The sequence below is a fragment of the Musca autumnalis genome, unplaced genomic scaffold, assembly GCF_047663935.1.
Source record: "Musca autumnalis isolate F117 unplaced genomic scaffold, ASM4766393v1 scaffold_4, whole genome shotgun sequence".
In the NCBI taxonomy this organism is placed as follows: domain Eukaryota; kingdom Metazoa; phylum Arthropoda; class Insecta; order Diptera; family Muscidae; genus Musca; species Musca autumnalis.
Genome location: NW_027411977.1, coordinates 51,806,967 through 51,833,953, shown reverse-complemented (window position 1 = coordinate 51,833,953; position 26,987 = coordinate 51,806,967). Strand labels below are relative to the sequence as shown.

Below are 26,987 nucleotides of genomic sequence, written 5' to 3'. Positions count from 1 at the left end.
TTTTTTCTTGTTTTTGGATTTTTCTCATCTATGAACATTGCTGTTTCAGAATTCCCAAAAACTTCCCCTGTGTACGCAGTTTTTATTAAAAGTTAGTTAAGGCGCACCCTTCATGACATTGTTTTATAAGGGGGCGATACAGTCAGTGCATTGTCCCAATTTGAACTTCAATATATCAAAAACGGTAAAACCTACGAAAATACCGTAAAGGTCAATGTTGTAGAGAATTTTCATAGCTACAACATCTTCTTCAATCTCGTTTTTATAGGACTTGCGGTTTCTAAGCAAAATCGTGAAAACCTAAACAACCCCTAAAAGTGTCAACTTAAATCGCGATTTATTTAAAAAGCGCTCCGGCGATTTTTTTGTTTTTACTCATCTATGAACATTGTAGTTTCAGAATCCGCAAAAACTTCCCAGGTGTAAGCTCCTTCCATTTAAATTTGATCCAAGAGCACCGTGAGTATGGATTTGCCCCTGAAAGAATTTGTTCCGTCGAAATAAAAGCAATACAAATTGTTGAAAACAAAATCAAACCGATTCGAGAGCAGGTCTTAAACTGCACTTTTCCGAAATTTTGTGCGGGAGATATTCGAAGGAGTAGACCAATATTCAAACCTGATCTATGTCTCGCAGAAATATTACGATGAGCAAAGTAGGGACCTAATCGGTTATTGCCTTCGAGAGTTATTATGAGCACCAATTTAGCGAAAAGTTTTCAACTTTTGTTGGGGAGGTAACCGAAGGAGTGGACCGAGTAGTTATCGTACGCTCCAGCCAGCCCCACACACACAGACGGACAGACATTGCTAAATCAACTTAAAATTGTCTGAAGCAGATATCCTCCAAATATACCTGGAGTCTAAAGCCATTATTTCGATGAAGCATATTTTGCCCGTGTATAAAATGTGCCTCATCGAAATAATATCTTTGGACACCAAGTATGTTTGGACCAAACCTATTTCAGACAACTTGGGGTCAGTCAGTCTGATGTGCACGATAACACTCGAACGAATGAACCAATTTGGTCCAAACTTAGAAAGAATCCCGGGTCATGGATCCGCATCCAACACATGTGGACTTCCCAGACTGCTGCGGTCTTAGCTACCTCCAGCACTACTTCGATCGAAACTATATTGCTGCTTGCTATGTCGAAACATCTCCTAGTGTGTCTCCAAATTTGCTGTTGTTGTTATGTTTGTAAGTACATTCTTCTGCTTAACATGGCCCTGTGTATATCTCCAGTTCTAGGCTGCTTCGATGGGATGTAAACACAGATCTACTGGAGTTAGCTGAGCAGGTTTGGCGCATGCTGGAAACGTTTTTTGAACGGTGTTATCGATCCTTTCTTATAGAAATTCAAACGACTGTACCATCCCGAGCGTGCTGAGTACAAAACTAATTTGTCGTGGCAGCTGACGCTCCTCAGCTGTGATAAATGGGGGATGGCCTCCGAGAACCGCATTCACACGATATTTGTTTATGGTATCTGCTACTACATATGTGTGAATGCTATTTAAATCTGTTTAATTGGCTTCTTGATTATGGGGTTATCTCATTTAACGATGGACCTCTCTTTCTATATCATAAATATCCCTCCTAACATAAGTGGCTGAGGGGATCCTATCCACCATATAGTGATTAGGATGGCTCTCAGGGTAACACACGAGCAAGTACTGAAACGAGAGCATGTCATTGTGTTCCTCTACTGGAAGAATCTTCGTCTTCCCATGTATATGGTCCCTGAAGGCATGATGTGGCAACCTGTCACAGTTCTCAGGTTGGCGTTCTGACAGGTTTGAATATTTTTATCGCATTGTACGAGGACCAAACTGGCGACGCATAGCTTACAACAGACCGACCTATCGCGTTATATGTGGTCAACAAGGTTTATTTATCTGCAACCCAAGTACTGGCGCCTAAGGACATGAGGAACTTGTTCCTACATCTTAGGTTGTCGCAGATAGCTGTAGCATACACAGACGACATGAACATGCTGTCGAATGTGATCCCTAGAATTTTAGGGTAGTTTCAACATTGTTCTCACCAGCGTGTCTCCAACTTTGTCGTCGGATTCATCATTGTAGCGGGTATGTGAGACACTACCGCAGTCTCCCCAACAACAAACGCAGCATCTAATACCCCATGTTGTTTTTCAGCGCCCAGGAAGTGCATCATTGATTTAATTCAATTCCAACACAATCCGGAAATTGTGGATTTTGTTAGTCGGAGAAACTCATGGTCGCCGTAATCCAGGAAACTAAGCTCAGCGTCACATCCTAGCAAACCAATCGTACCGACATCGTAACGAAATCGGAACAAAATGTGGAAGCTGCGTCCGATGTCGGATGCGAAATCGTAACGATATCTTAACGAAAGTTGTATGAAGTGGTTGAAATAATTTCGGAACGAAATGTCGGAGGGAAATCGGATGGATTTCGGCCAGAATTTCGCACGAAATCGGAAGAAAATTGTTGGGAAATTTTTTCTTCCGAATTTTCGAACATATTTCTGTACGATTTCGGAATAATGTCGTATGAAAATCGGAGGTACTTTCGAATCTTCGTAAATATTTCTGATCAATTTCGGAATAATGTATAAATATCGAAGGGAAATCTGAACAATTATGCTTCCGAAATTGTTCAGATGTGTCGGACATCCGACATTTGGTTTGCTGGTGTTAAGTATGTGACCACTGAGTAGGCTGAGTGAAACGCACGCATTAAAGGTTGTAACGAAACTGAAGTTTATTGCAAAAGTTCTTAAGTCTAATATTTACAGGGATGTATTTTAGGGTAGTGAATAAGAGTTGTAAAGGATAGGGTAATGTTACACGTTGCAAATAATAAATGAATGAAATTAGGATTGATATTTTATTTAGATATACTACACTACTCCTCCCTTTATTTTAAATGCTATAATGAAATTAATTGTAAGAATGTTTAAGTTATTCGAATTCAATTCATGAAAGTTATGCGTGATGTGGTATATAAATATATATATGACATTGTTTATATAAAATACATGACATTGTTTTTTTTTTAAATAAATATAAAAATTAATCAATATAAGTATTCTTGAAAATTAATGTTTCCGAAAATCTTCTGGCTGGTATCTTGAAACTTCTCTGCGGTTTCTTGCAGTTCTGCGTATTAGGCATTCTTGCTGAGTTTCTTCTGGATTTGATGTGGCTGTAGATGGTGTTGTCTTATCAGGTGTTTGTTGTGTCTTAGCCGGTAATGATGATTGTCTTGATTGAGAATTTTCGTCGTTTGTGATGTTGTAGTCAGGATTGATAATTGGTATGTTGCGATGTTTCATTTGATTTATATGTCGCCTAAAGTTACCTTTCTCGGTTTTTACGATGAAGATTACGTTGCCTACTTTTGCTTGAATTATGCCTGGTATCCATTTCTTCCCCTTACCGTAATTTCTGACGTATACTGGATCATTAATTTGAAATTTATTATGGTGGGTTGATTTTTGAAAATTTTGTTTTGATGAATCGAATAATTGTGTCCAAATAGTTCTAACTGGTCTATTGCGTAATAATTCGGCTGGAGATTTACCATCTGAGTTTGGCATGCAACGATATGTTGATATGAATTTCAATACAGCATCTTTAACTGGCATGTTGTCGTCTATATTTTTCTGGACTGACGTTTTAAAAGTTCTGACGAATCGTTCAGCTAAACCGTTAGAAGCGGGGTGAAATGGTGTTGTAGTTATGTGACAAATTCCAATAGAATTGCAAAATTGTTCGAATTTTTGAGAACATAGTTGTGGACCGTTGTCACTAACCAAAGTATTTGGTATACCTTCTATGGCGAAGATAGCAGAAAGAGCTGAAATTGTATCTTCCGTTGTAATATTTTGCATTGAAGATACATATGGAAACTGTGAAAATGAATCCACACAAATGAGCCACATGCAACCGAAAATTGGTCCTGCAAAGTCTACATGTACCCGTTCCCAGGGCCTGGTTGACTTAGGCCAGCTTTCAAATTCTTTATTAGGCGATTGATTTTGAATTTTGCATATTTCACATTCAGAAGCTAGTTTTTCTATATCTGCGTCGATGTTGTTCCACCAAATATATTTACGAGCAAGCTGTTTCATTTTAATAATACCCCAATGTCCATCATGTAACATATTCAAAGTTTTTTGGCGTAAATATTCAGGTATGATGACACGGATGTTGTCTGTTTCTAGACAAAGCAGATTGTTGTGGATTGTTATATTATTTTTCCGGTTAAATAATGGCTTGAGTTCTGCTTGTTGAGGACTTAATTGGTTTGGCCAACCATTTTTAACAAAATTGTAGACTGTCCGCAAAATTGAGTCAGCTTTTGAGTATTTTTCAATATCGTCCTTAATTGGAAAATCATCAAATGATATATGTAAACACGTTTCTTGTTCATCATCAAAATGTTTATCCGACCCAATTGAAAGACGAGATAAGGCATCTGCATTGCCATGATCAGATGTCTTACGATAGCGAATCTCGAATTGATAAGCCATAAGCATTACTGCCCAGCGTTGAATACGATGTGCTGTCATCGTTGGCAAATGTTTGTTTGAACCAAACAAACTCACAAGGGGTTTATGGTCAGTTAACAAAATAAATTTTCGACCGTACAAAAATTGATGAAAGCGTTTTACCCCGAAAACAATTGACAAACCTTCTTTCTCAATTTGGCTGTAGTTTTCCTGGTGTCTATCCAAGGTTTTTGAAGCGAATGCAATTGGTCGTTCTGTTCCGTCTGGGTAAATGTGAGAAATAACAGCTCCTATGCCATATGGCGATGCATCGGTGGCTAAAACTAATGGCAAGTTATCTTGAAAATGGGCGAGCTGTGTAGCGTTGACTATATGAGCTTTTAATTCATCAAAAGATTGTTGTTGCTCTTTTCCCCAACGGAAAGAAAAGTTCTTCCTTCGTAGCATGTTGATTGGAGATGCAATTTTTGAAAAATTGGGAACAAAATTGTGGTAGTAATTTACTTTGCCCATGAATGCCTCAAGCTCTTTTAAATTTTTAGGAGGTTTTAAATTTTTAACGGCGAGAACTCCTGATTCGTCCGGCAATATACCATTAGAGCTGATTTGACGGCCTAAATACGTTATTTTGTTTTTCAAAAAATCGCATTTCTCCCTTTTACAATGTATACCATTGGCTAATAAAATTGAAAATACCTGTTCGAGGCGCTGGAAATGTTGTTCTATAGTTGGTGCTGATATGATGATATCGTCCAGATAATTTGCACAACCTTCTATACCGTGAAGTAGCTGTTCGATATGTTTTTGAAAAATAGCTGGTGCACTCGCGATTCCGTATGGTAAGCGCTGATATTGGAAGAGTCCAAGGGGTGTATTAATTACCATTATCTCTTTTGACGAATCGTCCAACTCCATCTGGAGGTACGCGTCTTTTAAATCGATTTTAGAAAAGTATTTCCCGTCACGAATAGTATGAAATAAACTTTCCCGGGTTGGCAGAGGGTATTGTTCGATGTCAATTTGCGAATTGACAGCAACCTTGAAATCACCACATACACGAATTGAGTTATTTGGCTTTTTTGCTAGTACTATTGGGGAGGCCCAATCACTGAATTTCACTGGAATTAGAACCTGTTGTTCAACAAGGCGTTCAATTTCTTTTTTGAATTGTGGCATTTGTGCAAAAGGAATCGGTCGGCTTCTAAAAAATTTTGGTTGAGCATCACTTTTTAAACGAATATGCGCTTTAAAGTTTTTAACCGTACCGAGCGATGGTTGAAACACGCCACTATATTTTTCACATAGTTTTTCGACTCGCTTATTGTCTTCAACCAAAATAGAATTAATTTGTTTTATTTCAAAACCGAATGTTTTAAATAAATCGTACCCGAATAAATTGTCACCAGAGTTTGTATTAACCACCATTAAAATTACATCTTTTTGCTTTTTTCCACATTTCATCTTTGTATGTAGTTCACCGAGCACAGGAATAACTTTTTTGCCAAAACCGTATAGAATTCTGTTTGTCTTTGTTATTTTTGGTTTGTTTATCTTTTCATATGTTTTTAAGTTAATAATCGAAATTGATGCTCCCGAATCCATTTGGAAACGAACCGGTTGATTATTTATTTCTACATCAATAACACTCTTTGCATTCTCTGTTTTTATTTCACTGATACCGAAAATTGTCTCAATAACGTCTATATTGTTCTTTTTGTTTTGTTTCCCATTTACTTTCTTATAGCTATTCGTTGTTTTTGACATACACACTGGTGCTATGTGCCCTTTTCTCCCGCACTTATTACAAATTGCACTCTTAAATTTGCACTCTTCTCTTTTGTGAGAATTGAAACATCCCGAACACGATTTGTATTTGTTGTTGTTTTTTCCAACGAATGTCTGCTTTTTTACAACATTAACATCTATTGTCTTTTCGCTTGGTGTTTCTTTTATTGCGGCCACTGTTCTTGTTGTTGCTTCAAACGTCTCAGCAATCAACAAAACATCTTGAAGGGTTGGTTTTAGTTTTTGCAACGCGGCTGATCGAACTGAGTCGTGTGGTGTGTTGACAATGATATGATCCCGAATCATGTCGTCAACGTAACTATTCGCACATGCGTTCGAGTTACAAACAAACTTGCATGACCTAGCTAAACCACGAAGTTCGGCAACCCATTCTTTGTATGACTGTGTGTTTTTCATTTGATTTTTGAAAAATGCATAACGCGCTGCTACTATGTGTTGACTGACTGCGAAATGCTGCGTTAACTTCTCTGTCAACTCTTTGTAGGTTTGATTTTGAAGTGTTTCTACTCCAAACAAATTTTTGAGTAAATCAAAAATTTCTGCTCCGCACCACGATAGAAAAAATGATTTTTGTTTGTCGGTTGATGTTACCGAATATGCGACGAAATGCTGTTCTAGTTGTTGTAAATATGACTCCCATTGTTGTTGTTCCTTGTTAAATTTATGGAAGGCTGGTACCATCAAATTGTCTGCGAGTTCCGTTACGGCAGAAGTGCCTGCTTTATTTTCTAACATTGACTGCATCCATTGTTGTTGTTGTGTGAGCAAAGTTTTGGTGAATTCTTGCTGTTGTTTCAGAAGCAATTCTATGCCTTTTAATTCACCTGGCATTTTGATTAATGTTTAAATCACACACAACCGAAACGAAAAAATATGAAAGCGAAAATATTATTTTGTTCTTTTCGTTGCTTTAAGGTTTTCAACCGCACTTTTTATTGTTTTTTATTCTCGTCGCCAATGTTAAGTATGTGACCACTGAGTAGGCTGAGTGAAACGCACGCATTAAAGGTTGTAACGAAACTGAAGTTTATTGCAAAAGTTCTTAAGTCTAATATTTACAGGGATGTATTTTAGGGTAGTGAATAAGAGTTGTAAAGGATAGGGTAATGTTACACGTTGCAATTAATAAATGAATGAAATTAGGATTGATATTTTATTTATTTATATTAGTATACTACAGCTGGCATGTTATGAAGTTTTGCGGAATGATCGTACAAGAGGTGGCGAAGGAAGACTTGTCGAGGTAGAGGTGCTTAATGTGGACATGCAGCCTATAAATGGGTGTGCCTTGTGGCATATGCCTCACATTAGTAGTACTTAGAAGGTGTACAGACCGATTCCCAGGTAACATCAAATCTTCAACGGTGGCAAAATACCTCATGTAAAACTTCGCCATAATTGGTGTCATAAGGCATGCCGTTCGGACTTGGCGATAAACAGTGGATCATATGTAAGAATTCTCCGTTGTCCCTTCCGGGATGTTTGTGGAACAATTATATTATTATATTATAACTGCCGGATTCTAGGAGACATCTATGCTCATGATGAGCTTTGGTATTCCGTTCTAGTCAGAGACCAGAGGGGTACAGCGATGGCCAAGCAAACGAGGATATTGCCACAGCTCACCAGACAATATCATTGATAACTGACGTGTCCTGGCTTAGACCATCTTCCGCTCAGCGTCACCGTAAACAGACAACCCGACTTTATAACCTCTGACTGTCGTACTTTTCTGAACAATGGAAATTGAGAATTGATCAATCAAAGCTTCAGAGAACTGTCCATTCCCTCAGATCCTCAGGTAGTTGAGAGAATTTTCCGGTCGAATACCTGAATCCGGGAAAGAAGATTGATAGAACGGCTGTTACTATCAACGGCGTTATAGTAACAGAACCGAAGAGGAGCGCGTCTAATTTTAACTAGCAGTTTATAAAGCACAAAAAATGTATATGACAAAGGGCCTAGGAGGTACCACCACTATTTACGATGAACGATGTTGAAAATGTCATCTGAAACGCGAAGTCATCTAAAGGGTTGTAGCCATACGGAATCTCAATGATAATGCTTAAGCAGCTGGATGGACCCTGGGTTATGTATTTAACTAGTGTCCTCAATCTATCTTTGGCCACATTGTACCAGAAGCCTGAACAATTGGCAGACTGGTTCCGTTACCGAAGGCAGCCTAGGATGCCAACAGAGGTGTATCGTAAAGCTCGATTTTCCTCTTTTTGCCAGTAGCAGAGATTCTAGAGGCATTACTCCTCTCCATGATGAAAAGCAGTTTTGCAATTGTCCAACATCAGCATGGATTCTGAAAAATGCACAGCACCACAACAGCATTACACAAAATATCCACATATATCGGGTGAAGAAGGGGATGGAAGATACCAAGGAACGGTCCTGACCGGTTTTAACATGGCAAATCCCAGGATTTATCTTGGTCCCTCTTTCATCTCAAGTGGACACTGACCTCCCCGTGGTGTCACCTGGGGAACTGCCTTTAACGCCCGTTAAAGGTAGTGAGATAACATGTGCCGCGCGTTCACCCATAAGAACGTTAAAAACTTGGGTTTGGGAGTCGGGTTAGTAACCCTTCCCTAGAAAAAGCAGCCTACTATGAAAAAACGAAAGAAAAGAAAAACAAACCCCTCTAAAGTTGATGAACCCCGCAAACGTTTTAAGGACCATGATCTGCGAATCTGCACCTGGAATGTTCGCACTCTTTATAGAGAAGGTGCAGTCTTCGCATTGGCAGACGTAATTGAAAAATACAAGGCCGATATTACTGCCATACCTAGGAACCTGGATATTAATAATAATAATTACTGCCATACAGGAAAAACGATGGATTGGGAGAGGCGTCACAACAACACCTAAAGGTGACGCACTGTATTATAGCTGCCATGACGTAAAGCATGAGTTTGGTTGCGGATTCGTAGTTAGTCAGAGGCTAAAACATCTTGTATCAAGCTTCACCCCAGTGTATGAAAGACTTGCTGCAATTCGAATAAAAGCTAAATTCTTCAACATCAGCTTTATTTGCGCTCATGCTCCCACTGAAGAAAATGACGAACAGACCAAAGATATATTTTACGAGCGCTTAGAAGAAACATATGACCGTTGCCCTGCCCATGACATTACAATTATTCTAGGCGATTTTAACGCCAAAATTGGAAAGGAGAATTTCTTTGGCCCAACAGTCGCGAAATTCAGTCTCCACAGTGAAACATCTGACAGTGGTATGAGGCTGATAGACTTTGCAGCTGCAAAAAACATGGTAGTTAGCAGTACCAGATTTAATACTCTCGATATTCATAAGGGCACCAGGCTGTCTTCAGATCAGAAAACAAGAAATCAAATTGATCATGTTGTGATAGATGGAAGACATTCATCGAGCGTGTTGGATGTACGATCGTTCCGAGGCGCAAACATTGATTCGGACCACTACCTTGTACCCGTACGTACCCGTCTAAACGTTGCAAATAAAGCACGAACAGACACAACGCGGAAGTTGGACATCGATAGGCTGCAAACGCAACAGATAGCCACGGCATATTCCACTCAACTAGCCCAATTGCTTAACGCGAGCACTCCTTGTCCCGATAACATAACAACACAAGGGCAAAATATTGCCCACTCCATGCAAACAGCCGCAAAATCCATACTTGGATTCCAGAGACCTCCACAAAGGACCAGCAGTGTCGTGCAGCTACCGAAGAGAAAAATGCGGCATATAATCAGTAGCAAAGCGTAGCGCACGAGAGAGGTATCGGGAGAAAAGGAGAGAAGAGAAACGTCTTTTCCGCAAGAAAAAGAGAGAAATGGAAAAGCGGGAGTGTGAAAAAATCGAGATGTACGGGAGCCAGAATGAAGTCCGAAAATTCTACCAAAGCGTGAAACATCAAACAGATGGCTTTGGTACAGGCACATCCTCCTGTAGAGACCAGCAAGGTAATCTGGTAACAGATACAGATAACGTGCTCAGGATATGGAAGGAACATTTCTCCAATCTGCTGGTATCCAATAGTAGCGAAGACGATGATACCACAGACCCAATCCCAGAAGATGGTATAGAATGTATACCGCCCGGCCAAGATGAGGTAAAAACAGCAATAAACAGGCTGAAGAATAATAAAGCAGCAGGAGCAGATGGCTTACCAGCCGAACTGTTTAAATCCGGAGGCGACGCGCTGATAATGTGTACGCATCAGCTAGTTAGCACCATCTGGCAGGAAGAACGCGTACCCGACGATTGGAACCTGAGCATCCTATATCCCGTCCACAAGAAAGGAGATAAGACTGTATGCTCCAACTATAGGGGCATAAGTCTTCTCCCTATTGCCTATAAGATAGTGTCAGGGATATTGTGCGAACGACTAAAGTCAATGGTCAACGAAATAATTGGACCACACCAATGTGGCTTTAGACCTGGCAAGTCCACCATTGACCAGATATTTACCCTGCGGCAAATCCTAGAGAAGACCCAAGAGATGCAGATCGACACATATCACCTTTTTGTCGATTATAAAGCAGCATTCGACAGTCCCCTCCGATCAAAGGTATTCCATGCAATGTCTGAATTTGGTATCCCCGCAAAGCTTATCCGGCTTTGTAAGATGACTTTAACTGATACTAGGTCCTCAGTTAAAATTGGAAAGAACCTCTCCGAAGAATTTTGTACCAAAAGAGGTTTCAGACAAGGAGACAGCCTTTCGTGTGACCTATTCAACGTTTTGCTGGAAAAGGTAATACGAGATGCAAATGTCAAAAGAAATGGCACAATTTACACCAATAGCCACATGTTACTTGCTTATGCTGATGACATATACATCATAGGACGATCAGTAAATGAAGTAACTGATACCGAAGCAGAATCTGCGAAAGTGGGTCTGGCGGTAAACGGCGAAAAGACCAAATTGATGGTGTCGACGCGCAAAGCGTCCATAGAGCTCGGACCAACTGTGGAAGTTGGTACCTACAATTTTGAGATAGTTAAAGACTTCGTCTACCTCGGCACTGCCATAAACACAACAAACAACATCAGTTGTGAAATAAGAAGAAGAATTGTATTGGCCAAGAATTGTATTGGCGTATGAATACATGCCACATGGCGGTGCACGCAGAATCGGTAGGCCTAAGCTTCGATGCAGCATACAAGTGGATGAAGAACTGAAAAGGCGCGGTATTCCAAAAAGCCAAGCGAAAAACAGAGAGGAATGGAGATCTTTTCTTTGTTCGGTCTATGGAAGAAATGTTCTGTAATGGGCCAGCTAAGTAAGTAAGTATCCACATATATCGGTCGAGGACGGAAACAGAAGAGGCCGTGCTATCGAACAGTTATGGTGCCTCTTGACCTATCAAAGGCCATCGATGCCTTCAACCATTCCAAGTTGTTCGAGAACATAGACAAGACTTCCCTCTGGCCGTGTTCGAAATGTGGAATTCAGAAATAAGAAGTCTAAGACCCGTATAGTGAAACAGGGAGTTTCCCATGGCGGGGTGATTTTTCGGGAAATTATTAACCTTTTCCTCCCCTAAATTTCACACTACCTAGACGTCATAGAGATCGTAATGTATGCGTATAGTCGATGTCATATGTAATAAATCAAAACGTCAACATAGTTGTCTTAGTGCAGTTCTTCCATCCGAGGAATATGAAAGTTATAAGTCCACTACGATACACTCGACAGAATGTCCAGTCGTCCGTGCAAGCTAAATCTATTTGCGACAAGATCAGAAGTAGGAACAAAGTTCTCAAGTCGTTGTCTCGCAGCACTTGGTGTACTGACAAAGAAAGACTGTCCACTTGTGACCATCACAGCTGGGATCTAGTAGACAGTCTTTGCTCACCCAGGTACGTCAGAGGAGATTTTCATGACATACCTGGGTGGGTAAAACGTAAGAATAAACCCTTTGCTTTGTTCGCTTAAACTACCATGGAGGTTTAAAAGCTAAATGAAAAAAAAATACAAATATGATTGATGACTTTGGGATGTGCATTCTTTGTTAATTAAATAATTTGACAGAAAACAAAACAGTGTTTGCAATCCAAATATGTTGTTGTGACTAAACAAAATTGTTTGTCTAATTTCTTTATTAATTTTGACAAGAGCTTTAATTATTTATAATAAAATCATTATTAACGTCAGTTATCTTGTTAGAATACGATTAATTATACGATTTGCTGTTTTTTTTATCAGTAATCATTTTTATTAAGTAAATAAAGAAATATGAAAAATGCTTACAGCAAATTATTATAGATAATTAAGATTTATCTTAAAATGCAATGCAATGCAAAAGCGAAACAAAGCAAAGGAGAACTTTTGACCTGAGCATGAGAATTTTTAGGCTGGTTGTTGTTGTATTTTATTAAATTTAAAATGGGAATAATTAAAATATCAATGCTAAAAATGAATGTATATTTCTTCAAATAGATATGAAAGAATGAAACGCAACAATATGTACTATAGTGCCACTAGTTTTGGTATAATGAAGTTCATAATCATCATCATCACCTTTGTTTTAAATTAGCTAAAACAACAATTAAATCTCAAAAGGCAAAAGAGAAGACTTATTAGAGACACGCAACGCCAAAACTAATACAAAGTCAGGGTTTCTTCTCTTTTGAAAAAAAATTGAATAAATATATTCACAAATGTTTTGTATTTTCATACACATGCCTTCAGAATATATTTTATTGGAAAAGATGTGAAAACTAAGAATATAGTAAGGGTGGCGTCGAGGTACAGAAATAAGTGACCGTAGCGTCTTCTTGACGATTATGCTTGACATTTAATTTCAAGGAATTTTTGTACTGCCTGCACAAATGCATCGGTGTAAATGCTAGTAAGTCTGTCTAATAGGCTCTGATCTGGGGGTTCTCGTTTGTACCTTTGGGCCTCAATCTCTCTCACTCTTGATCATCTCTTTTGACGGGTCTAGGGGAAGACCTTTCCACTACATCGTTGCCTGCAACATATTGTTGTACTGATGTACAGATAAAATCTTCGCCTCCTCTAAAGATTGTCCGCTGGTGCCATGAGGATTCACCTTGTTGTTGTCCCCATGGCGGCATTCTGACAACTTTCAATATTTCCCCATTTCGCATAGCTTACCACAGACCGCTCTATTGCGGTCAACTTGAGGACCTTGTCCCTACATCTAAGCTGATAGCTGGCCTACACGGACGACGTGAACATACTGACACCGCTAACATGACAATGCTACCATCCATCATGACATTCAGCTCAGTGCTTATCTTCGCAGTTCATGTGGTGACAGAGCGCACGTTGCTCTTGGACCAACTTTAAATGAATGGAGTTTACATCTGGGTAGTTTTTGCGGATTCTAAAACTACAATGTTCATAGATGAGAAAAATCAAAAAAAAAAACGATTTTGCTTGAAAACCGCAAGTTCTATCGAAATGGGATTAGAGAAAATATTGTAGCTGCAAAAATTCTCTACCAGATTGACCTTTATGATAGGTTTTACCATTTTTGAGATATGGAAGTTCAAATTGGGACAATGCACTATAGACCCAATGGCAGGTTTCTGAGGCAAAAAGTCTATTTTTGAAGTCATATATTTGGATAAAATAGTAACGGGATTAAATTCTTAACACTTTGAGCCACTTAGAAACAAAATAATTTCAACCTGGCAACGCTTCATGACCACATACCGGGCTGTCAAAGATATTGCATCTTATACCCTAGACAGACGGCAGAGTTAATTTGCATTAAAAATTAATTTGAATTAACTTTTTACCCTGACAGACGATAGTTTCTGCATTTATGAAACAGCTGTTTGTGTTGTTTGTTTGTACCCAGCAGACTATTTCATAAAGTTTTACAAAAGTTCGCCAAAATATGCGAAACAAATATACTTTCTACCATTGACTTTTTCACCACGATGCAAAAATAAATTTAATTTATTCGCGATATTTATACCCTCAGCCTTTAGGCTAGAAAGGGTATATACACTTTCATACGGGCAAAATGTGCCTCATCGAAATAATGGTTTTAGACCCCAAGTATGTTTGGACGAAATGTGTTTCAGACAATTTGGAGTTGATTTAGCAATGTCTGTCCGTCTGTCTGTCTGTCCGTCTGTCTGGCTGGCTGGTGCGCACGATAACTCTCGAACGGTTGAACCGATTCGGTTCAAATTTTGGCTTTCGTAATATTTTGTCCAAACTTAGTTTAAGTTCGAAGATGAGCTATATCGGTCCACTCCATCCGGTACCTCCCCCACAAAAGTTCCAAAATGTTCGGAAAATTTGTGAGCATGATAACTCTTGAAGGCAGTAACCGATTTGGTCCATACTTTGCACATCGTGAAATTTCTACCAGACTTAGATGAGCTTCCAATATGGACTCAATCGGTTCATTCCTTCGGGTTCCTATCACACAAAATTTCGGATAAGTTCAGTTTAGGACCTGCTCTCGAATCGCTTTGATTTTTGTTGCAACAACTTGTATTCACTTCCCCCCATACGACGGTATAAGTTTCATCAGGGGCAAGTCCATACTTCCTGAGAAAATGGCCGGAAAGGTGCAAAAAGCCCCTATGACACCTTGTGTAGTGGTTGGAGCGCAAGATAACTCTCGAACAAATCTGTCGATTCGGTCCAAAATTTGGCCTTCGTAATATTTTATCAAAACATAGTTTAAATTCGAAGATGGGCTATATCGTTCCACTCCTTCAGGTACCACCCCCACAAAACTTCAAAAATGTTCGGAAAAATTTTGCGCACGATAATTCTTGAAGGGAGTGACCGATGTAATCTATACCTTGCACATCCTAATATATCTACCAGATATAGATCAGGTTCGAATATGGACTATATTTTTCTACTCCTTCTGGTACCTCTCACACAAAATTTCGGATAAGTTCACTTTAAGACCTGATCTCGAATCACTTTGATTTTTGTTGAAGCTATTTGCATTCGCTACTTCCATTACGACGGAAAAAGGTTTTTCAGAAGCAAGTCCATATTTTTAGGGAAAACAGCCCGAAAGGTGTAAAAAACCCCTATGTCACCATATGTGGCGGTCGGAGAGCACGATAACTCTCGAACTGTTCATCCGATTTGGTCTAGCATTTGGTCTTCGTCATATTATATACAAACTTAGTTTCATGGGCAATACCGGTCCACAACTTTCGGTACTTCTCCCCAATATTTAAAAAATGCTAGGACGATATCACTTGAATGGGGCAACAAATTTGGTCCAAACTTTGGATCTCCTAATATTTTACCAAAATTTGGTTTATCTCCTAAAATGGCCCATATCGGTCCTCCCTAAGAGTACCTGCCCTTCAAAAGTTCAACATTTGTGTCTTAGTGCAATTAATTCCTATTCCACATTTTTGTCGGCAAGTTAAAATGTCCAAAAAGAGCCACAAAATTCTGAAGACACCTTAAATACATTCGATCTGTCCGGAGGTGAAAGTTTTGCTTCACATTGGCTGAGGGTATATATCTGTCGGCAAAGCCGACTGACACTTTTTATACCCTACACCACTATGTGGGGAGGGTATTATAAGTTGGTTTTGCCCAAAAAGTTTGTAACGCATCGAAATAATGGTCGTAGACCCATACTTATATATACCAAAATGAATGTTTCGACGAGCTGAGTCGATCTGGCCATGTGTGTCCGTCCGTCAGTCCGTCCGTCCGTCCGTCTGTCCGTCTGTCCATCTAAACCTTGTAATCACGTTACAGGTCACAATTTTGATCGGATCGTCACGAAATTTTGGATGTTGATGGGGGTCCCGGAGGGGAAGAAGCCTATTGATTTTGGTGATGGTCGGATAATATTTAGGGGTCAGAAAGGGCAAATAACTTAGGTGGGTAAAACGACAATGTTTTTTTCCAAAGCGAATATCTCAGGTTCTATATGGGGTATACCAAAAGCAAAACCTGATAATGAAAGCAAAAAATATCACCTTTCTAATGATGTAAAGTAGGTGCTCGAAGGTGATCAAACAACGAAGATATCACAATAGTAGCAAATAAAACCCCAATTTTCATTTTTGCGATTTTAATTATTTTGACGAATATCACAGCTTCGGTTGAAAACTTTCCAAAAGCAAAGCCTGTATATGAAAGTAGAAGATCCCGTCTTTACAATGGTGCAAACTAGGTCGGTGTAGGTAACCAAATAACAGAGATATCGCAATAGTCGGTAATACATCCCATTTTTCTATTTTTTTGGAAATCACGCTACAGGTCGCAATTTTGATGGAAACGTCACGAAAATTTGAGGGTTAATGGGGGTCTCACAGATGAAGAAGCCTATTGATTTTGGTGATGGTCGGAGAAAGGTCAACGTTTTATTTCAAAGCCAATATCTCTGTTTCTTTAAGAGGTATATCAAAAGCAATACTTGGCAAGGAAAGTAGAAAATATCACCTTTACAACGATGTAAAGTAGGTTGTCGTAGGTGGTCAAATAGCAATAGTCGATAATGCATCCCATTTTCCGATTTTTGTGTAATCACGCCACAGGTCGCAATTTTGATCGGATCGTCACGAAATTTTAGGGGTTAATGGGGGTCCTACAGAGGAAGAAGCCTACTGAATTTAATGATGGTCGGATAATATTCAGGGGTCGGAATGGGCAAAAACTTATTTGGAGAAAATGTCTACGTTTTATTTCAAAGCCAATATCTCTGTTTCTTTAAGAGGTATATCAAAAGCAAAACCTGGCAAGGAAAAAAGAAAATATCACCTTTACAACGATGTAAAGTAGGTTGTCGTAGCTGCTCAAACAACAGAGATATCGCAATAGTCGGTAATGCATCCCATTTTCCGATTTGTTTGTAATCACGCTACAGGTCGCAATTTTTGTTGGGAGTTGATGCGGGTCCCACAGAGGAAGAAGCCTATTGATTTTGGTGATAGTCGGATAATATTTAGGGGTCGGAATGGGGAAAAACTCATTTGGAGACAAATTCAAAGTTTTATTCTTTGTGAATATATTGGCTTCTTGTAGGGGTATTCCAACGGCAAAGCCTGTCAATGGAAGAAGAAAATATTACCTTTACATTGGTGTAAAGCAGTTTGGCGAAGGTGGTCAAACAAGGCAGATACCGCAATAGTCGGTAATGCATCCAATTCTTCCATTTTTTGCAATCAAGCTACAGGTCGTAATTTTGTTCGGATGGTCACGAAATTTGGGTTGCTTATGGGGGTCCCAGAGAGAAAGAGGCATATTATTTTTGGTGGTAGTCGGATTGTATTCCCTAAAAGAAATGTTTACCAGTGAAAAGCTTACGCACAGGGGTAGTGGTGTAGGGTATCACATGGTCGGCTCCGTCCCGACTATAGCCTTTGCTCACTTGTTTTACTTGTTTTGAGTCTTTTTAATATTAAAAATGTCGCAAAACACTAAAGGAACATTTGAAGATAGAATTGGTATGGTGGGTAATGAAATGCTTGTGAAAATAAAAATTTTAAAAATAGATTTGATAGAAGGCGCGAAAAACGATTAGCTGCTATTCTATTCGAGAAAGACCACTACTTATTTGAAAGAAACGCGAAAATTTTGTTTTTCTTTTTTATTTTCTTAAGCATGAAAATTTGACAAAAGACAATTGATTTTCAATGCAAATTGTGTCTTAGAGCATGAATATGCTCTCTCTCCTACATACATACCTAAATTCAGTTTAAATTCCTTTTGATTTTGTGCATTAAGAATGTGGATAATACCCTAGACAGACGGCAACGTTAATTTGCATTAAGATGGGCATTTAATTTTAACCTGACAGATGACAGTTTCTGCATTTACGAAACAGCTGTTTGCTGGTAAACAACTGTTTTGTTGTTGTTTGCAATGCAAATTGTGTCTCAGAGCATGAATATTCTCTCTCTCCTACATGAATATGAGCTCTCTTTTACAGCATTGCCATATTGAAATACCTAAATTCAGTTTAAATTCCCTTTGATTTTGTGCATTAAGAATGTGGATAATGCACGAATTAATTTGAATTAGGGCAGTTAATGCAAATTAACGCTGCCGTCTGTCTAGGGTATTACATTGTAAAATTTTATAAAAATCTATAAAACGAAGAACAAACTTGTTTCGCTCGACAATTAAAAACCGCTAACATAATAAACAGTTTTTGTAATGGATAACACGTGTAAAGGTATGTAAATTAATATTCTGATTAAGAATTAAAAAACTTAGATTTGGTAAGGAATATTTGATGTAGACTTGTGGTGTATTTTTTGTGTAGTTTATATTATAGTTTATATGGTTTTTGAAATAGAACTCTCGGTATTGCGACGCATTCGCGAAACTATATATATGTGGTAAAAGGTAATAGTGAGTACTTTATTTGTAGAACATTTTATCCCCGTATGTATCCGTAAACTTATAGAAAAATACTTACAGATAGCGTGACACTTAAAAATTTGGATATTTTTTAAGTATTGGGCTTTGCTGGGAGTGGGACTTGTCAATATGACACAAGTCGCCAAATTTGATAGTTATCTTAATCGAGTTATACAAAGCATTGAAATCTTAATTTAGTAACTGGGACTACAAACACCTACTAAATTTAAAAATCTTAACCTATAATTATAAAGTATTCAAAAATCGGACGGACACGGAGGTCACAATTACTATTGTTTTGTACATATTCCAATGCGTCTAATAATCTCTGAGATTTCGCGTTTGGCTAAAACACGTTGTGGGGGAGGTCCCCCACCCCCTCCATTTTTCGGTATAAAAAGTACCTTACGATATATTCTCAGACCTTATGAATCTACAAACAACATTTTATCAAATTCGGTCCAGCCATTTCAGAAGATTTATATTTCGAACATCATGGTATACCTGAAAAAGTTTCAATATATATGTAGATATACATATATCTGAACCGATCTGAACCGATCAGAACCAAATTTTCAGGACATGATTCTAAACTGAACATAATTTACCATATCAAATTTTAAGGCGTTCGAATGCAAGGTGTGACCTTTGTGGGGCTTAATTATCAAATCGGATTAAATCGGATGAAACATATGTATATATGAAAACTATATCTATATCTGAACCGATTCTTACCAAATTTTGCAGAAGTACTTTTATGTCCATTATAAACATTGGAACGAAATTTGGTAGCTCTAGCTGCTTCCAGTGACTTGTTGCCTCAAAAACCTGTCATTGGGCCCAATGTGCATTGTTAAGCAATGACAAATCAGAAATAAAGAGAGAAAAGGTGTGGTTTGTTTTTACGCCTTTGGTGATCACTTCCTTACCCTATGACATCGCGTGTAGTGCTTGGAGCGCAAGATAATTCTCGAACGGATTTGCCAAATTGGTCCAATATTTGGCCTACGTTATATTTTGTACAAACTTAGTTTAAACATGAAGACAAGCCATATCGGTCCACTCCTCCTCTTGAAGGGAGTGACCGATTTGGTCCATACTTCACACATTTTAATATATCAACCAGATATAGATCAGGTTCGAATATGGAATATATTTGTCCACTACCACCCTAACAAATATTTTGGATATGTTCACTTTAAGACCTGCTCTCGGATCACTTTGATATTTGTTGCAGCAACTTTCATTCGTTGTTTCAAACACAACGGTAAATTTTTTTTAATGGGCATGGAGAGATAACAGTCCGAAAGGTGTAAAAATCCCCTATGGAACGAAATGTAGAGGCTGGTCCAAAATTTGGCCTTCGTCATATTAGGTCCAAACTTAGTTTCAGTTCAAAGATGGGCTATACCTGTTCCCAACTTCCGGTATGCATGATATTTCTTGAACGGGGCAACCATTTTGAACCAAATTTTGTTCAAAGTTAGTTTAACTTCTAAAATGGCACATATCGGTACCCTGTTTAGGTTACCTTCTCCACAAAATTTCAACATATGTGTCTAAGTGACGTTTAGGCTCTGTTCGAAGATCATTGGAAACGTATACCGATGCTGTTCGTTGTGGTGCTGTTTACAGCCTTATTATGCTTTCCGTGGACAAGCCCATGCTTCCTGGTATACTGGTCCAAACTAAAATAACTACTGGGCGCGATATCTGTCTAAAAGATATGACTCCCAAAATAAGATCCACTTCCATAATGGACTATATCGGTCCATTCCTTTAAGTACCTCCTCCGCAACACTTTTGATCTTTTATCCTAATCCACATTTTTGTAGTTGCATACGCCCAACATTTTGAAAACTTCCTAAATACATACGTTTTTTTTGGGAAAATTGTTTTTCAATTTACAATTTACATCCCAGCAAAATTTGAAGGAAGGGGTTCCATGCGATGACGTGATTTCATGGCATCTTTTGCATTGGTTCAAATGAAGTCGTGAAAGATTCGATCTTGTCATTAGCATTTGAACCAATGCAAAGGGAGCCGTGAAAGATCCGATCTTTTCATCAACATTTGAACCCATTCCATCGATCCAATAGAGATGAATTTGATGATTTTATTTATACACATTTTTCTAAATATATAAGATTAATTATTTACAATAGGCTTGATGTTGTCGGAGACTCGAAATCACAACTAACGTTGTTAAAACTCTCGTCGTAATGATAATGTCATCGCAAAGGGTTGGTGAAAATGACATGCCAAAGAATTGGTGGAAATGACATGCCATAGCATTGGTGAAAATGACATGTCAAAGCATTGGTGTAAATGACATGCTTTGGATCTAAGAATGAATAGCATCTTTTGGGATCCAGGCTCATATAAAATTCATCGATGATGATGCTAAAGAGATGACATGCCAGATCACTTTCACCCATGATTGAATGGCATCTTTGGCATCGAACATTTTGCTGGGATGTTAGTTCATGGGTGACGTAGGGGATGGAAGATACCAAGCAACGGTCCTGACCGGTTTTAACATGGCAAAGCCCAGGATTTATCTTGGTCCCCCTTTCATCTCAAGTGGACACTGACCTCCCTGTGGTGTCACCTGGGGAACTGCCTTTAACACCCGTTAAAGGTAGTGAGCAAACATGTGCCGCGCGTTCACCCATAAGAACGTTAAAAACTTGGGTTTGGGCGTCGGGTCAGTAACCCTTCCCTAGAAAAAACAGCCTACTATGAAAAAACGAAAGAAAAGAAAAACAAACCCCTCTAAAGTTGACGAACCCCGCAAACGTTTTAAGGACCATGATCTGCGAATCTGCACCTGGAATGTTCGCACTCTTTATAGAGAAGGTGCAGTCTTCGCATTGGCAGACGTACTTGAAAAGTACAAGACCGATATTACTGCCATACAGGAAATACGATGGACTGGGAAAAGCGTCACAACAACACCTAAAGGTGACGCACTGTATTATAGCTGCCATGACGTAAAGCATGAGTTTGGTTGTGGATTCGTAGTTAGTCGGAGACTAAAACATCTCGTATCCAGCTTCACCCCAGTGAATGAAAGACTTGCTGCAATTCGAATAAAAGCTAAATTCTTCAACATCAGCTTTATTTGCGCTCATGCTCCCACTGAAGAAAAGGACGAACAGACCAAAGATATATTTTACGAGCGCTTAGAAGAAACATATGACCGTTGCCCTGCCCATGATATTAAAATTATTCTAGGCGATTTTAATGCAAAAATTGGAAAGGAGAATATCTTTGGCCCAACAGTCGGGAAATTCAACTCCACAGTGAAACATCTGACAATGGTATGAGGCTGATAGACTTTGCAGCTGCAAAAAACATGGTAGTTAGCAGTACCAGATTTAATCATCTCGATATTCATAAGGGCACCTGGCTGTCTCCAGATCAGAAAACAAGAAACCAAATTGATCATGTTGTGATAGATGGAAGACATTCATCGAGCGTGTTGGATGTACGATCGTTCCGAGGCGCAAACATTGATTCGGACCACTACATTGTTGCAGCAAAGGTACGCACCCGCTTAAACGTAGCAAACAAAGTACGAACAGACACAACACGAAAGTTAGACATCGGTAAGCTGCAATCACAACAGATAGCCACAGCATATTCCACTCAACTAGCCCAATTGCTTAATCAAAGCACTCCTCATCCCGATAACATATCAGCGCAATGGCAAAGCATTGCCCACTCCATGCAAACAGCCGCAAAATCCATACTTGTATACCAGAGACCTCCACCAAGGAATCCATGGTATGATGAGGAGTGTCGTGCTGCCACCGAAGAGAAAAATGCGGCATATAAGGCTACTTTACAATCCGTAGCAACGAGTAGCGCACGAGAGAGTAGCGAAGGAGAGAGGAGAAACGTCTTTTCCGCAGGAAAAAGAGAGAGATGGAAAAGCGGGAGTGTGAAAAAATCGAGATGTACAGGAGCCAGAATGAAGTCCGAAAATTCTACCAAAGAGTCAAGCATCAAACTGATGGCTTTGGTACAGGCACATCCTCCTGTAGAGACCAGCAAGGTAATTTGGTAACTGATACAGATAGTGTAGTCAGGATATGGAAATAACATTTTTCAAATCTGTTGGTATCCAATAGCAGCGAAGACGACGAAGATACCACAGTCCCAATCCCAGAAGATGGTATTGAACGTATACCGCCCAGCCAAGATGAGGTAAAGACAGCAATAAATCGGCTGAAGAATAATAAGGCAGCAGGGGCCGATGGCTTACCAGCCGAGCTGTTCAAAACCGGAGGCGACACGCTGATAAGGTGTATTCATCAGCTAGTTAGCACCATCTGGCAGGAAGAACGAGTACCCGACGATTGGAACCTGAGTATCCTGTGCCCCGTCCACAAGAAGGGAGATAAGACTGTATGCTCTAACTATAGGGGCATAAGTCTACTCCCTATTGCCTACAAGATCGTGTCAGGGATATTGTGCGAACGACTAAAGCCTATGGTCAACGAGATAATTGGACCATACCAATGCGGCTTTAGACCTGGCAAGTCCACCATTGACCAGACATCTACCCTGCGGCAAATCCTGGAGAAGACCCAAGAGATGCAGATCGACACCTACCACCTTTTTGTCGATTATAAAGCAGCCTTCGACAGCCCGCTGCGTTCAAAGGTATTCCAAGCCATGTCTGAATTTGGTATTCCCGCAAAGCTCATCCGGCTTTGTAAAATAACTTTAACTGACACGAGGTCCTCAGTTAAAATAGGAAAGAACCTCTCCGAAGAGTTTGGTACCAAAAGAGGTTTCAGACAAGGAGACAGCCTTTCGTGTGACCTCTTCAACATCCTGCTAGAAAAGGTTATACGAGAGGCAAACGTCAAAAGAAGTGGCACAATCTACACCAATAGTCACATGTTACTTGCTTATGCTGATGATATAGGCATCATGGGCTGATCAGTAAAAGAAGTAACTGATACCTTTATAAAGGTCGAAGGAGAATCTGCTAAAGTGGGTCTGGCGGTAAACGGTGAGAAGACCAAGTTGATGGTGTCGACGCGCAATGCGTCCATTGAGCTCGGACCGACTGTGAAAGTTGGTTCCTATAATATTGAGGTAGTAAAAGACTTCGTCTACCTCGGCACCTCCGTAAACACAACAAACGACATCAGTTGTGAAATAAAAAGAAGAATTGTATTGGCCAACAGATGCTACTTTGGTTTAAGTAAGCAGTTTAAAAACAAAGCCACATCTCGTCAAACAAAAATAACGCTCTACAAAACACTGATACTACCCGTGCTGATGTATGGCTCCGAAGCCTGGGTACTTGCGCAAGCACACATGGCAATGCTTGGTGTGTTTGAGAGAAAAATTCTTCGAAAGATCTACGGACCAATCTGCGTTGACGGTGAATATCGACGTCGCATGAACCACGAGCTGTATCTGCTATACAACGACATCAATATGGTTAAACGTATCGAGATGCAGCGATTGCGTTGGCTAGGCCATATCATAAGAATGAGCGATGATGAACCCGCTAAAAAGGCGTATGAATACATGCCACATGGCGGTGCACGCAGAATTGGCAGGCCAAGGAATAGATGGCGCAAACAAGTGGATGATGAGATGACAAGGCGCGGTATTCCAGAGTGCAAAGCAACAAATAGAGAGGAATGGAGATCTCTTCTTAGTTCGGCCTATAGAACAAATGTTCTTTAATGGGCCAGCTAAGTAAATAAGTAAGTTCATGATAGCTTAAAGTTCCCCAGGAACACCACGGGGATGCCAGTGTTCACTGGAGATTGAAGAGGGACAAAGATAAGTCCGATGCTGTGCCATGTTATAACCGTTCGCCGACCATTTCTTGGTATCTTCCACCCCTAGGTCATGCATATACCTTCTGTCAATATACCTTGAAATTTTTTTGACAACACTGTTGATTAGTGTAAATATTATTTTATTTATTCATTTTTTTCACACAATAAATGTAATATTCCCAATGGTTTTTATTTGCTTAAGCTAAAGATAAATAATAAATTAAACGTTTTTTTATTATTAATTTGTTAATAATTTTTGTTTACCTGGCGTCTCATTCATCTTATCCCCTGCCTTTTGTCTTACAGTGTCTGCTGCATTGTGTTTATGCCAAAAATAATGCCATTGATAAAAACGGCTGGCCTACATTGGACGGTTTGGTGGATTTCTATTCGGGCGGTGTCAATGAGCATGGATTTTTTATGGCTACCCTAAGGTCGGTGAATTTGTGTTTGCGTGCTGTCACCAATAAATATCACGTGAATCGTCGTCAGCTACCGGAAAAGGGTGAAAGTTGTGATTTGGCTTTTGATGTATTCGATTGTATATCGGATCAAATTACCGGCTATTGTTTGGATCAATATAAATCGTAAAAAATATTATTTGTTTTTGTTATTAGAATATAAGAAATGTTATTTAATTTATTTATGATATAAATACATATTATTTATTTATTTAATTTAAATATAGTTTTCAATAAAGTGTTTAAGAGAATTAACATAATAATAAAATTACTGGCAGATTGGTGATTTTTTATTTTTGATATGTTTTACCTAAGTTATACGCTTAACCATAAATGTAGCGCTGCTTCTCTTAAAGAGAATTCATGAATATGATCATCAATTTTAGTTTTTCTTCAAATCATCATTAATATTCCCATAACTTTCTAAGTTTCCTTAACTACCGATTGCATTTTGTTTTAAATAGAGTTCATTTCGAATTTCACTACACAATTGAGATCGGACATTTAAACTATTCTCCATACTTTTCTTTTGCAAGGTTACAATGTTTTACCCCCGTGACACATGGACACATTATAAATCACGTTTTGTTTTCATAAATCTTCAACAACGCGAGCAACAGCAACAAACTTCCAGCCTGTAACTGAGTTACTGTGTTTGCAACGGTTCAACCTAATTCCAGTGGATGCCGCAAATCCACAACAATACGAAAATTCAATTAAAGTCGATTCTTCTTCTTCATCTTCTTTGATTGCTAATAATTCTACTCTTCCTTGATGGTGCATTCGTACATACAGACAAATGTTTGTACATCAAGTCTAGGTCAGTGTCTTGTTATTTTCATATTCACACTTTGAGCTGTCCACCACTCATCATCATCCGCTGAATTACAGTGCATCACACACACACGAACCCATCAAATATGGTGTATGTTGTAATTATTACGTCTAGCATTCAGTTACAAACATACATACGTTGTTATCAAATGTTCAGTGCATTGTTGAAATACTTTGTAGATTTTTGAAGTTTAAGTGTAATTATTCGGTAATTATTAGAACTTTTTCCATATTATTTGCATAATTTAGTAGGTTAGAGCAGGGTGAATGGATGTTGTTTTCCTATTCATGGATGAGTGGTTTTACATTTGTGGGTAATACAATTGTTTTAGTAATATTAACCACATATATCCGTCGAATTATTGTTGTTGTGGTTTGTATTTAAATCTATAAAATATGTTTAGGAAATAAAGAAACGAAAGACTTAAGCAACAAACTCGGAATGGGAAATGGGTTTGGTTGATAGGAAACAGGTAAAAAAATCGAATTAAAACATTAATCTACGGAAAGATCGAATGTATTTAGGGTCTTTTCAGAATTTTGTGACCCTTTTTGGACATTTGAACATGCCGACAAAAATGTGGATTGGGATTAAAGTTAAACGTGAAGGAATGGACCAATATAGTCCATTACGGAAGTGGATCTTATTTTGACAATCATATCATTTCGATAGATATCGCGCCCACAAGTCATTTGGGTGCCACCCTGGTGCAATTGTATGCCTTGCAAGCCGAAGGTCGTGTGTTTGATTCCCCGGCTAGGCAACATCAAATTTCCCGAGTATTTCAGCCATGTAAAACTTCTCTACAAGTGGTGTCTTAGGACACGCCGTTCGGACTCGGCGATAAACTGTAGGTCCAATATCATTGAGCTAATATGAATCGGGGTGCACTCATTGATATGAGGAAAGTCTCCCTTGTCCCGCCTGGAATGTTTGTGGAACAATTATATATATTATAGTCATTTTAGTGGGTCATCGTATAACTTTTGGATCACTATGCCATGAAGCATGCTGTAAACACGACCACAACGAACAGCATCGGTATACATTTCCAAAGGTTCTTCGAACATACCCTAAACTGTACTTATACACAAATGTTGAACTTTTGTGGGGAAGGTACCCTAAGGAGAGAACCGACATAGGCCGTTTTAGAAGTTAAACTAAATTTGGCAAAATATTGGCACATCCAAAGCTTGTACCAGATTGGTTGACTCGTTCAAGAGATATCGTGCCTACC

At 39.0% G+C, this 26,987-nt stretch overlaps 1 protein-coding gene across 1 annotated transcript in view; it reads left to right on the top strand.

Annotated features, from left to right (window-relative positions):
• Positions 1-25,045, top strand: part of Obp73a (Odorant-binding protein 73a) — a 65,724-nt gene extending 40,679 nt beyond the window's left edge. Inside the window, exon 4 of the mRNA XM_073985079.1 lies at positions 24,761-25,045. Coding sequence (XP_073841180.1) covers positions 24,761-25,045 — 285 coding nt within the window. The remainder of the gene's footprint in view (positions 1-24,760) is intronic.
• Positions 25,046-26,987: the final 1,942 nt, after the last annotated feature.